We start from the raw sequence: 14746 nt of genomic DNA, 5'->3' as shown, positions 1-14746 counted from the left end.
GAGAGAGAGAGAGAGAGAGAGAGAGAGAGAGAGAGAGAGAGAGAGAGAGAGAGAGAGAGAGAGAGAGAGAGAGAGAGAGAGAGAGAGAGAGAGAGAGAGAGAGAGAGAGAGAGAGAGAGAGAGAGAGAGAGAGAGAGAGAGAGAGAGAGAGAGAGTGAGGTGGAAATGTTATAGCAGGCTTCGAGGTGTGCCTATGAAGAGGTCTGGTACCCAGGGTCAGAGTTACAATTAAACTGGGACGTGGTTAGGGTTGTGGTTGAGGATAGGTTTAGAGTTGAACCGGGATGTGGACACGAAACTAGGGATAGGGCCAGTAGCGCGGTTAAAATCACTGGGGAAGCCAAGCCAGGAAAAAAAAACATATTACAACCTATGTGTTGTGATAATCGCGTTGTTTGCTCTATAACCTGTTAGTTGATATGCCTTGCTACCGTGATATATTGGCCTAAGGCCGAGACAATAAGAAGACACAGTGGCAGAATACATTCAACCACACCTTTGTTTCATCTCAAAACCGGAGAGCAACCTCTGTCCGGTGAGGTCCACAAACAATATTGCATGTAGCAAACAGTTACATGACCTACAGCATGGTCAAGCAGGTTAATGCTTCCAACATTCTCGGACTACCAAACAACCATTGATTTGGAACCGCAGAGAGATACTGCAAGTCGCAAAGAAAACAGGAGCTGCTTCCATTCTATTCCAGCACCATTTCAACTTTAACATTTCAACATCATCAAATCACCTATGCTTAGTCTAATACATTAAAAACTAAAAGATACCAAAAACGATTTAGTCCAATCAACGTAAGCAAAATATGATGTGGCTGTCCATGGTACTGATTTCTGTGTGTACTGATTGCTAGTTAACATTAGCCTACTATATCTAGCTACATATTGAACTTCCATAATCTCAGACAAGGGGGACAATGTATGAATTTATGGTTGGATCAGAATCTCCGTTATAATCATTGGCCAGTGTGGAGAATTAAGTAAAACGTCAAGTCCAAATCCCTAGCTTCATCCATGACTAATTTAGGAAAGGGCCAATTCTATCCAGCTAGCTAGCCACATGAGACAACAACACAACGAGATGTAACAATTCAAGTTTTTTCTGTCAATGACATTTGGCTTTTGATGTGATGCGATTGGTGTGAAGCCAAATCCAAACTGGCTTCCCTTTACACTTTTTTTGGTGCGCCAGGGCACTAAGTTTAGCTCAACGCTGATTGGCTATTTTTTCATAATTTTTTTATCAAGGGAGGCCAAATGCTTGCTGGCTTCCCTTGCATTCAATGCTACCGGTGGCAACAATATCATAATATTTCTGACCAGACAGCATCAGATAGATGTGCTACACACAGAGACAGAGGGGCGCTTTTTCGCTTCTCGGATGCTTTCTCCGGTGAGATACATTCAGCCTCTTGCGAATTGAAGGAAGATGAGGAAACACAGAGAAACGAAAGCGAAATGATTTAATATATTTTTTTTTTCTTGGTTCATTTTTAGGGGAAGCCTGGCTTCCCTTGGCATGTATAAACAGCACTCGACAGGGCTAGGGTTAAGGGTTGTGATATTACTGTTCCACTGGCTTGGATGTCAGAGGTTAATATTAGATACTAGCTACACTGCCATATCTGTCTCTCCCTCTAGATTGATTCCCAGGTACTCCTGGCCTACTGCTCCTATGAAGAGGCCCAGTACCTGTTCCAGGTAGCAGGGGAGGTGGGTCTACTGGGGCCTGGGTACATCTGGATCCTCCCCTCCCTCGCGTTGGGCAACACAGAGAGCCCTTCACCTATCAGCTTCCCCATAGGAGTGATTGGCGTCATCACTGACCAATGGAGGAAGAGCCTGAGGCAGCGGGTCAGAGAAGGAGTGGCCATAGTGGCCAAAGGGGCGGAGAGTTTCAAGAAGCATCAGGGGTTCGTTCCTGAAGGACACAGTGACTGTAACACACCAGTTACACACATTAACAACAACACACTGTTCAGGTGAGAGTGTGAGGTCACACCCCCTCGTCCTGTGTTTGAGTGTCTGTGTTTTTCGTACAAGTAGACATACTGAATCTCTCTCTCTGTGTGTGTGTGTGTGTGTGTGCGTGCGTGCGTGCGTGCGTGCGTGCGTGCGTGCGTGCGTGCGTGCGTGCGTGCGTGCGTGCGTGCGTGCGTGCGTGCGTGCGTGCGTGTGTATATATTCCAGACACATGCTGAACGTGACATGGGAGCATAAGGACCTGTCGTTTAACAGTCATGGTTACCTGACAAACCCTTCCATGGTCATCATCGCTCTGAACAGAGACAGACAGTGGGACAAGGTACTGAATGAGTGTGTGCATGTGTGTGTTTGTGTATGTATGTGTGGACCGTGGAACAACCAACCCAGCGCTGCCCTATTGCATGCCCTGCCTCAAAATAACTTGCATACATGAATGTAATCAATACATTGTTTCATCCGGTTAATTACAAACTACCAGTGGTGCTGATGATGTGGTGTACTGTTATCTCCCAAGGGCGGTGTTGTATGTCCCGCCCTTCTCCCAAGGGTACGTACACGCACGCACACGTCTCCCAAGGGTAGCCAGAGAAGGTGTAGGACTATAAAGAGTAATCTCACTGCTACTGTTGAACTCATTTATTCCTGCCCTGCCACAGCAAGACTACTTTGTCACTGTCACTGCCTGGCAGGTGTGTTTGTGTGCGTGTGCGTGTGTGCATGTGTGTTGTGACTGTGCAGTCTGAACCCAAAGTCTGGCAATGCTCCGGAGTTCCCACAGTTATTCACCACCCTCTGCTTATATTGTTTGGTATACTCAGTGTACACTGAAGGTCTTTCTAATGTTTGGTATTCTCAGTGTATACTGAAGGTGTTCCTAATATTTTGTATTCTCAGTGTATACTGAAGGTCTTCCTAATGTTTGGTATTCTCAGTGTATACTGAAGGTCTTTCTAATGTTTGGTATTCTCAGTGTATACTGAAGGTCTTTCTAATGTTTGGTATTCTCAGTGTATACTGAAGGTGTTCCTAATATTAGGTATTCTCAGTGTATACTGAAGGTGTTCCTAATGTTTGGTATTCTCAGTGTATACTGAAGGTCTTTCTAATGTTTGGTATTCTCAGTGTATACTGAAGGTGTTCCTAATATTAGGTATTCTCAGTGTATACTGAAGGTCTTTCTAATGTTTGGTATTCTCAGTGTATACTGAAGGTGTTCCTAATATTAGGTATTCTCAGTGTATACTGAAGGTGTTCCTAATGTTTGGTATACTCAGTGGGGCGGGGTAATGAGAGGGGTAGTAAAAGTGATTGATTTTTTAAAACTGCCTGAGAAAAGTTGATAACAGTTAAAACAGCATTGAGATTCCTAGAGTCAGACACAATAGTGTGGGTTATTTACACACTATTGGATCTTTACATGGTGTTGTAGCTATTTCTACTTTGTTGTATGCCTAGCAAATTCCCCAGTGTTACATTCAACCAGGTCACCCGTGATTCGAAGTCAGTATTCGAAATCCATCCATGTCCGAGGACATCGGGAGATGACATGGATACCGGCCACTAGGGGCAACAGTGAGCGCCGTTACCTTCAAGCAGGTTTCGGTTTTGCTAGGGCGTTGGGGATGGCGGATGGGCGTAAGCATCTGTCTCTGGTGCCAAAGGTTGCATGTTTGAAATCTTAAGGTTAGGCATGGCGTTTGCAGAGTCCCAGGGTCCTTAGCTTGGTGATGAGCTTTGAGGGCACTATTGTGTTGAACGCTGAGCTGTAGTCAATGAATAGCATTCTCACCTAGGTGTTCCTCTTGTCCAGGTGGGAAAGGGCAGTATGGAGTGCAATAGAGATTGCGTCATCTGTTGGGGCGGTATGTGAATTGGAGTGGGTCTGGGGTAATGGTGTTGATGTGAGCCATGACCAGCCTTTCAAAGCACTTCATGGCTACAGACGTGAGTGCTACGGGTTGGTAGTCATTTAGCCAGGTTATCTTAGTGTTCTTGGGTACAGGGACTATGGTGGTCTGCTTGAAACATGATGGTATTACAGACTGAGTTCGGGAACATGTTGAAAATGTCAGTGAAGACACTTGCCAGTTGGTCAGCGCATGCTCGGAGTACGCGTCCTGGTAATCCGTCTGGCCCTGCGGCCTTGTGAATGTTGACCTGCTTAAAAGTCTTACTCACATCGGCTATGGAGAGCGTGAACACATAGTCATCCGAATGCTAGTCTAAAAGAAATGGGAGATAATGTCTAGATGCTTTTTATAGTGGAGATCAAGTTTATATATTGCCTCGCTGGGCTGATTAGACAGTGGATTGCGCAGTCAGATGGAACAGAGTAAATAGCCATTTTAACGTCATAGATTTAGCCGGTGGTAATTTGTGGAATAGACACCGGCTGGAACCAATCAGCATTCAGGATTAGACCCACCCGTTGAATAAAATATTAATATTTAACACAATATGTATTTCATATGGCCTTATTTTGAGGGCTTACACTCAAAGAAATATGTGTTGTTTCGATGAACCAACTGCTGGGTTGCAGGAATTGGGTCAGTTTATTTATTATTATATATTTTTTTAAAGAGCAAGGTTGGTTTGTTGATGCTTGGCTTAGTAGGGGCATGGCTTTCAGGAAGTTATTTTTGGCCACCTATGAGGGTAAATGTCATTCCTGTTAATCTGTTCTGTTTAATTGTTATCACGTGTTATGGTCAAACACTGCCATTTTTGTTAGCTTTAATGAAGCTTACAGAAGTGTATGAATTTCTTAAAAACCTATGGAAATCCCACTGTGATATCCCCCACTTTGTAGCAATAAGTACAAAAATAAAGTTCATGTTTTTTTCTTAGAATATTGGATGTGCAATAACATTCAAAGAAAATGTAACATGATCAACAGGAGTGACTTTTACTCTTACAGGTGGCCAAAACAAATAGATAAAATCCACACCTCCTGAAAATAACCTACAGATTACATTAAAAAAACACCCAGCTGCTTGGTCAAACCAGAATTTAGCACCATCAACCAGCATTCTGAGTCAGGTAGACTGAAATATAAGACTACCTAAAGGTTATAAACTGGAACAACCATTTCAGTAACGGGTGCAATAAATCCATGTAACATATTGGATTAGTTTAGAAAATGTATGCCATTTATATTTGAGAAGCATAACATTAATGAATCAATCAATGTACATGCAAAAACATAGATACTGAAAAAAACAATTATTAAAATCAACCTGCAGTAGAGCATGTTGGGAAATATGATAATGATGGGCGTGGTTTTGGTTCAACTCTGGTTATTAACACCAAAACTGCTGTCTATACGGGTCCACACTTTTAACACAATTTAACATTCTCAGTTTTCATTTAACACTGGATAATTTGCTATGTATAAATCAGCAGAGCTATGACTCGGGGGAAGAGTGGGGAGCTCCAGGGACAGGATGCTGGGTGACAAATGGAGCCCCAATAGGGTTAAGCGAGGGCAGGTTCTTAACGGGGGATCACTGTGCCTCTGGAGCTCTGCTCTGGGTCACAATCCTGGATCAGCCTGGTCTCAGATCTACAGCACTGAGTTTAATCCACTTTCATGTACTCTTCCTCCTTCTCTTTCTGTTCCTCATCCTCTCTCCCTCTACCTCTCTCTCTCTTTCGCTACCCACCCAATCCCCCTAGGTGGGGACATTAGAGCGGGGTATCCTCCAGGTGCGTTATCCGGTGTGGCCTCGATATGGCAGTTTCCTGGAGCCGGTATCAGATGATCGCCACCTGACGGTAGCCACTCTGGAGGAGAGGCCCTTCGTCATAGTAGAGAACGTGGACCCCGACACGGGCACCTGTGTACGCAACACTGTGCCCTGCCGACGCCAGTCCAACCGCACCGAGAGGTATGCACGCACGCACTCACTCACTCACTCACTCACTCACTCACTCACTCACTCACTCACTCACTCACTCACTCACTCACTCACTCACTCACTCACTCACTCACTCACTCACTCACTCACTCACTCACTCACTCACTCACTCACACTCACACACACACACACACACACACACACACACACACAAAACAACATGCAAATTGCAGATTTATACTCACATAGCTGCCTGAACATATCTGGTAAGCACTGGATGATACATTTTGAGACCAGGACGCTTTTAACACTACATTTAACACACACACTCACACTCACACTCTTCTAAGCTGTTGTCAGAGCACACAGCAGTTGTGTGATCCCTAAAGCTGTGTCAAACCATCTGCATAAAAACACCTGAGACGGATTACTAACAGGAGCCAACCACAAGACAACCACAAGACAACCACAAGACAACCATTAGACAACCATAAGACAACCACAAGATAACCATAAGACAACCACAAGACAACCACAAGACAACCATAAGACAACCACAACACAACCACAAGACAACCACAAGACAACCATAAGACATCCACAACACAACCACAAGACAACCACAACACAACCACAACACAACCACAAGACAACCACAAGTCAACCATAAGACAACCACAACACAACCACAACACAACCACAAGACAACCACAACGCAACCACAAGACAACCACAACACAACCACAAGACAACCACAAGACAACCATAAGACAACCACAACACAACCACAACACAACCACAAAACAACCATAAGACAACCACAACACAACCACAAGACAACCACAAGACAACCACAAGACAACCACAACACAACCACAAGACAACCACAAGACAACCACAACACAACCACAACACAACCATAAGACAACAATGACATACCATTTACACACCATTCACATGAGTCACAAATCAATTATGGATCCACTGTGTGTGTGTGTGTGTGTGTGTCAGTGTGGCATATTAATGGTGTGGGGAGAGTGGTTGAGTGCGATGGCACATTGATTGGCCGTAAAGAAGATTTATCTGCCAACGCTGGTACATCTATCATGGTAGGATAGAAACAACACAACCCTCTCCTACTCTTCCCCTCCTCTCTCTCTCTCTCTCTCTCTCTCTCTCTCTCTCTCTTTCCCTCCTCTCTCTCTCTCCCTCTTTCTCTCTTTCCCTCCTCTCTCTCTCTGTCTCTCTCTCTCTCTCTCTCTCTCTCTCTCTCTCTCTCTCTCTCTCTCTGTCTCTCTCTCTCTCTCTCTCCCTCTTCTCCTCTCTTTCCCTCCTCTCTCTCTCCCTCTTTCCCCTTTCTCCTCCTCTCTCTCTCTCTGTCTCTCTCTGTCTCTCTCTCTCTGTCTCTCTCTCTCTCTCTCTCTCTCTCTCTCTCTCTCTCTCTCTCTCTCTCTCTCTCTCTCTCCCTCTTTTCTCTCTTTCCCTCCCCTCTCTCTCTCTCTCTCTCTCTCTCTCTCTCTCTCTCTCTCTCTCTCTCTCTCTCTCTCTGCCTCTCTCTCTCTCTTTCCCTTCTCTCTCTCTCTCTCTCTCCCTCCCCACCCTTCTTGGGGTGCAATCAACACTTCAGGCTACCAGGGAAAAACAGAGAGAGAGGGAAAGAGAGAGAAAGAGCGAGAGAGAGATAGAGAGAGAGAGCGAGAGAAGGAGAAGGAGAGTTAATGAATGTAAAGTAGAGGAGGTTAACCAGTTAATCATACTGTATGTTGGTGACACAGCTATTCTCCGTAGCAGATGTTTGGTGTAATTGAAAGGTTGTTTACTCATTAAAACTCCTCTTTTTTGGACAGCGGCTGGTATCATTGGCAAGATAACTGAACTCCATTAAGTGACGGTAGCATAAGGCACAACTATAAGACGCTATCTGAACTGACTATGGGTTAGCAGTAAGAGTGATGCTTTGTCTGGGTGGAATCCTAACTCATCTATGTGTGGATGTCTTATTGTAATGTAGTAGCTACCTGCGAGTGGTTCTGGTTTGGGGAATCACAGAGTTCATGAGAGTTGTATTGTAATACATTTAAGTCATTTAGCAGACGCTTTTATCCAGAGCGACTTACAGTTAGTGAGTGCATACATTATTTTTCATACTGGCCCCCCGTGGGAATCAAACCCACAACCCTGGCGTTGCAAACGCCATGCTCTACCAACTGAGCTACATCCCTGCCGCCCCGGTCGCGGCCAGCTACGACAGAGCCTGGATTCGAACCAGGATCTCTAGTGGCACATCTAGCACTGCGATGCAGTGCCTTAGACCACTGCGCCACTCGGGAGTGGCAGTAAGTTGAAGTGCAGCACTGCATACATTATTGTAGTTAGGGACAGTATAGGTATTAGTGGGTACACCACTGGCAAACTCCTGACTGGAACATACATTCTCAATATTCCTTCCCATTTTCTCTCTCCTCCCTCTTAGCTTTATACTTCTGTAGTTTCAGGGTAGAACCCTAGCGCAACAGAGCCATCGCTAACCGTCAGGGGTGTGTGTGTGTGTAGGGGTGGGGGAGATAGTGAAAACAGTTTAATTATTGTGTCGCATCCACACACACACACACACACACACACACACACACACACACACACACACACACACACACACACACACACACACACACACACACACACACACACACACACACACACACACACACACACACACACACACACACACACACACGCGCGCGCGAATGCGCACACCCTGACTCAAAGCCCTGACTCACAGCGTTTAGCCAAGGCAGCTGGTGAGACGAAGGTGAGACTAAGGAGACAGGGACAGAACTGTTTACTCTAGGTTTAACAACAACCATCCTTCTCTCTCTTCCTCCCTCTCTCTCTCTCTCTCTCTCTCTCTCCTCACTCTCTCTCTCTCTCTCTCTCTCTGTCCTCCCCCTCTACCTACACATCATTAGACAGTGGGTCGAGGGGAGGCTGGAGGTGACGGATCATCACCGCTCTTTGTGTGTGTGGTGTGGTGTGTGTGTGTGTGTGTGTGTGTGTGTGTTTTGTGTGTGTGTGTGTGTCAGTGTTTCACCAAACACCCTAATGCCCCCGTGTTTAGAGTCTGTCTCAGGCACTCAGACATCCAACGTTTTCAGACTGCACTAAGTGTGTTTGTGTGTGCATGCGTGTGTGTGTGTGTGTGTGTGAATTTGTGTTTGTGTGTGAGTGTCTCAAGGATACCGATTTCCTGTTGTCTTTCCTGTCTACAGACCAATCATTAGTACAGGCTCCTCCTCCTCCCTCTGCTCTGCTCTGATGCTGTTTAGCTTATTGATCTCATAGGTCTCACATCTCCAGCCATCGGGACTCACCGAGCTACTGCTGTTTAATAGGTCAATTAGAGGACCTATCAGGTCAATTAGAAGTTGTTCTTCTTCCTCCTAAAACTTCCTGTGCGTCGCATACGTTCTGTTCAGTGTATGTGTGTGTGTGTTTGTGTTCCTCCTCTCCCTACAGTCTTGTGGGTCACTCGGAGCCCTACACCAAGCTGTGCTGTAAGGGGTTCTGCATCGACATTCTGAAGAAGCTGTCTCGCACCATCAAGTTCTCCTACGACCTCTACCTGGTCACTAATGGGAAACATGGAAAGATGATCGGAGGGATCTGGAACGGCATGATCGGAGAGGTGAGAGGAACACTAGCACCAAACTCTCACACTAATGCCCATATCAAACCCTGGTCCACATAACATCTATTGTGGAGATCTGAAAGTATTCGACAGGAGTAAAAATCTCCACTTGTCCTCTCATAACACTTACATTTTAGTCATTCAGCAGACGCTCTTATCCAGAGCGACTTACAGTTTTTTAGTGAGTGCATCCATTTTCATACTGGCCCCCCGTGGGAAACGAACCCACAACCCTGGCGTTGCAAGTGCCATGCTCTACCAACTGAGCTACAGGGGACGTTGATTAGTGTAATCAGGTGTGTTAGTGCTGGCCTGGGACAAAAACCTGCACACCCTGTAGCTTCCCAGGACCAGGAGTACAGGACATTACAGGACAGAGGCGGTGGCTAGAGGTTAGAGAGGTGGACCAGTAGCTGGAAGGTTGCTGGTTGAAATCCCAGGCAGAATGATGCAAATTGGAAGAGAAATGAACTTCTCCTGTGAGCAGCTTCAATGCTCCTGCTCCTAAATACGTGCTGTGTGTTTGTTGGGAGTAGAAGAGAGGCAGTGGTCAGTGGTAGACTGGGTAGGTGTACAGTATCTCTTTGATGGTTGATTGCGACTAGGTTAATAGTGTGTGAAGACATGCGTGCACATATGGTGCTGAAGATTCATCAAAAACAGTTGCATCCTAAGGCGTACAACTGAACAGGTGTTCCTCATGAGAACATCCCTGGCTGCGTCCCTCTGCCCAGAGGCTCAATGCCGTTTGATACATGTTGAGGTAATGCTAGAGAAAAAATGCTATAATGTGCAATTCTTACATTAACTGGGGGATGAAGCACAGTAGATCATGTTTTTAGTTGTATGATGTAAAGATGTATCAACCTGCCATGCTTTTTTCCTCCCCCCCTCCTCCTCCCTCCTCCCTCCTCCCTCCTCCCTCCTCCCTCTCTCTTCTCCCCCAGGTGTTCTATAGGAAAGCAGACATGGCCATAGGTTCTCTCACCATAAATGAGGAGCGTTCTGAGATCATCGACTTCTCCGTGCCCTTCGTCGAGACCGGCATCAGCGTCATGGTCGCCCGTAGCAATGGGACTGTCTCCCCCTCCGCCTTCCTCGGTGAGAAAGTTGGATTGAGTAATTGATTGATTGACTTTATATAATGTAAATATAATTTGATCTGACGTCAGTTTAGTGTTAGTACTCCAATAGTTAACATTAGAATATTGGGAGGATAATCTGATCCTAGATCTGTGTCTAAGAGTAATTTACCTGGAGTGCCGGCCATGATGCCTCTCCTCATGGAAGCAGCAGGACAGCTAGCTCCCATGGCAACGCTCAGTGCATGTGTGTGTGTTTGTGTATGTGTGTGTGTGTTTGTGTGTGGCCTACTTTACTGAGTTCTGTCTCAGTGGTCTGTTTTCCGTTTTAGGAAACTTTCGATTTATCCTGCAGATACGACTAAATCATACATAAACCCTGAAACAACCAAATCAAAATGAAAACAAGTTGCTGGGTATATTAAATGAGTCATTTTATCTCTGCCTTTACTCTCTCTGAGCTGCTTAGTACATATTATTGCTTTGTTTGAGCCTGACAGTAGACAAGCTTATACGACAACCAAAACAATGGATTAAGAATCCCATGACTATCTTTAAGTCTTCTTTATATACTATCTCTCTCTCCCTCCTCCTTGTCTCTCCTCCTCTCTGCCAGAGCCCTATAGCCCAGCGGTGTGGGTGATGATGTTTGTAATGTGCCTGACCGTGGTAGCTGTGACCGTATTCGTGTTCGAGTACTTCAGTCCTGTCGGATACAACCGCAGCTTGGTCAGCGCTAAAGGTGAGTTGAGACTTTAGCTCAGAGGGCTCATACAGGAGACTTGGGTTCAAACTCAGCTGGTCATTAACCCTGCTTATTCACACAAACACAGGAAAGTGTATGAGAGGGGTGATAGGGTTAGATGAAAATAATAAAGGAAAATATATTTTATAAAAACAGTACCAGTCAAAAGTTTGGACACACCTACTCATTCAAGGATTTACACTGTAGAATAATAGTGAAGACATCAAAACTATAAAATAACCCATATGGAATCATGTAGTAACCAAATACGTGTTAAACAAATCAAAATATTTCTTATATTTGAGATTCTTCAAAGTAGCCACCCTTTGCCTTGATGACAGCTTTGCACACTCTTGGCATTCTCTCAACCAGCTTCACCTGGAATGCTTTTCCCAACAGTCTTGAAGGAGTTTGTTGGCTGCTTTTCCTTCACTCTGCGGTCCGACTCATCCCAAACCATCTTAATTTGGTTGAGATCGGGTGATTGTGGAGGCCAGGTCATCTGATGCAGCACTCCATCACTCTCCTTCTTGGTCAAATAACCCTTACACAGCCTGGAGGTGTGTTGGGTCATTGTCCTGTTGAAAAACAAATGATAGTCCCACTAAGCGCAAACCAGATGGGATGGCGCATCGCTGCAGAATGCTGTGGTAGCCTTGCTGGTTAAGTGTGCCTTGAATTCTAAATAAATCACAGACAGTGTCACCAGCAAAGCACCCCCACACCATCACACATCCTCCTCCATGCTTCACTGTGGGAACCACACATGCGGAGATCATCCGTTCATCTACTCTGCGTCTCACAAAGACACGGCGGTTGGAACCAAAAATCTCAAATTTGGACTCATCAGACCAAAGGACAGATTTCCACCGGTCCAATGTCCATTCCTCATGTTTCTTGGCCCAAGCAAGTCTCTTCTTCTTATTGGTGTCCTTTAGTAGTGGATTCTTTGCAGCAATTAGACCATGAAGGCCTGATTCACGCAGTCTCCTCTGAAAAGTTGATGTTGAGATGTGTCTGTTACTTGAACTCTGTGAAGCATTTATTTGGGCTGCAATTTCTGAGGCTGGTAACTCTTATCCTCTGCAGCAGAGGTAACTCTGGGTCTTCCTTTCCTGTGGCGGTCCTCATGAGAGCCAGTTTCATCATAGTGCTTGATGGTTTTTGCGACTGCATTTGAAGAAACTTTCAAATTTCTTGAGATATTCCGGATTGACTGAGCTTCATGTCTTAAAGTAATGATGGACTGTCGTTTCTCTTTGCTTATTTGAGCTGTTCTTGCCATAATAAGGACTTGGTCTTTTACCAAATAGGGCTATCTTCTGTACACCATCCCTACCTTGTCACAACACAACTGATTGGCTCAAATGCATTATGAAGGAAAGAAATTCCACAAATTAACTTTTAACAAGGCACATCTGTTAATTGAATGCATTCCAGGTGACTAATTCATGAAGCTGGTTGAGAGAATGCCAAGGGTGCGCAAAGCTGTCATCAAGGCAAAGGGTGGCTACCTTTAACACTTTTTTGGTTACTACATGATTCCATATGTGTTATTTCATAGTTTTGATGTCTTCACTACTTTTCTACAATGTAGAAAATAGTAAAAATAAAGAACAACCCTTGAATGAGTAGGAGTGTCCAAACTTTTGACTAGTACTGTATATATTTATAAAAACAATATATGGGGATTGGGAAATGATGCAGACAATTACATTAATGGGAGCCACAATCTATCTGCAATATTAAAGCTGATCTACCCCTAAAAAATTATATAAAATAAAATAAACACTGCTTATTTACACAAACACAAGAAAGTGTATGGAGAGTTGTTTATCGGCTACACTAGTATGGGAAACAGCTGTATCCTACAAATCAACAAACTCTGACATACGCTAGGTGAAACATAAGCAAGGTGCACAATAGTTTTAAAGTGGTTTTAGGCAGGAATTGACACAGAATGCAGACAGAGAGTCCCCGGGAGAGTGGGGTATAGCGCTACACTCAACAAAGACGGCTAATCAATCCCATCATGCCGAGCTGCCAGAGCCCGCTCTCGTCTCGCGGTCTGAAAGGTCACTTCCTGGTTTAATTAGTGTTTGTCGCTAGGCTAATCTGATGGTAATGGATTTGGCTTCTCTAAGCTGGCCAAGATGGATGGGCTGAGTCTGTGTTCCCCAACACGACAGACAGCTAGAGGCAGGCTAGCAGCTAACACTGTGTTACCCAACACGACACACAGCTAGTGGCAGGCTAGCAACTAACACTTTGTTACCCAACACAACACACTAACTATAGGCAGGCTAGCAGTTATCACCGTGTTACCCAACATGACACACAACTAGAGGCAGGCTAACGGCTAACCCTTCAGTGACCAGGCTAATGCTGAGATGATCGCCAATGCTGCTGTGTTCAGTGCTACTGCTGGGTTGAGTGAAGGGTTAGGGAACAACTTATGAATGTTGATCTTTTCAGCTCTCTATTAGGCCTAGCAAGGTGCTGTAGAAATAAGCTAATTGGAAATGCATGATACAGCCATCAACAGTATAGGAACATGGACGTATGTTTCATTACACGTATCAGTATAGTGTCACTGAGGTTAGAGATCCATTCATCAAAGTGGACATCTGCTAATGAGACTGTTACAATAGATTGAGTTTATTAATCAAACAACTCCACCCCCCCCCCTCTCCTCCTTTCTCTCTCCTCCCTGCCTGCAACCCCCCCCCCCCCCCCCCCCCCCCAGCGGCAGGAGGTCCTTCCTTCACCATAGGGAAGTCAGTGTGGCTACTTTGGGGCATTGTGTTCAATAACTCAGTCCCCATCGAGAACCCCAAAGGAACCACCAGTAAGATAATGGTGCTGGTGTGGGCCTTCTTCGCTGTCATCTTCCTGGCCTCCTACACGGCCAACCTGGCTGCCTTCATGATCCAGGAGCAGTACATAGACACTGTGTCTGGACTGTCTGACAAAAAGGTAAGACAGTTCATCAATCCCTGAGTCATCCACCAATCCATCTATCCTGATATCTGTTCTCTTGTGGCTCATCCTGTCAAATATGATCCCTGTCAGTCAATAGCATACATACGTGCACACATAGATGCACGCACGCACGCACGCACGCACGCACCGCACGCACGCACGCACGCACGCACGCACGCACGCACGCACGCACGCCACGCACACACACACACACACACACACACACACACACACACACACACACACACACACACACACACACACACACACATACACACACACACACATTCTTCTTCATTCAGAGCCCTATTCCTCATAATCACAGAAGAGGAAAATGACAAGCGACAAACTTCACTTCAGAGATCAAGAGAGAGAGACAGAGAGAGATAAACAGAGAG

General features: G+C 45.3%; 1 protein-coding gene across 1 annotated transcript in view; it reads left to right on the top strand.

The window, feature by feature from the left end:
* Nucleotides 1–14342, top strand: part of LOC311113947 (glutamate receptor ionotropic, NMDA 2C-like) — a gene marked incomplete at both ends in the record, with an annotated part of 35522 nt that extends 21180 nt beyond the window's left edge. The window contains 7 exons of the mRNA XM_084189221.1: nucleotides 1653–1993; nucleotides 2202–2316; nucleotides 5673–5884; nucleotides 9368–9536; nucleotides 10487–10640; nucleotides 11238–11363; nucleotides 14113–14342. Of these exons, the coding sequence (XP_084045347.1) occupies nucleotides 1653–1993; nucleotides 2202–2316; nucleotides 5673–5884; nucleotides 9368–9536; nucleotides 10487–10640; nucleotides 11238–11363; nucleotides 14113–14342 (1347 nt within the window). The remainder of the gene's footprint in view (nucleotides 1–1652; nucleotides 1994–2201; nucleotides 2317–5672; nucleotides 5885–9367; nucleotides 9537–10486; nucleotides 10641–11237; nucleotides 11364–14112) is intronic.
* Nucleotides 14343–14746: the final 404 nt, after the last annotated feature.

This window comes from Coregonus lavaretus, assembly GCF_964263955.1.
Source record: "Coregonus lavaretus genome assembly, contig: HAP1_SCAFFOLD_5118, whole genome shotgun sequence".
Lineage (NCBI taxonomy): Eukaryota > Metazoa > Chordata > Actinopteri > Salmoniformes > Salmonidae > Coregonus > Coregonus lavaretus.
This window is presented reverse-complemented; position numbering and strand designations above follow the sequence as displayed.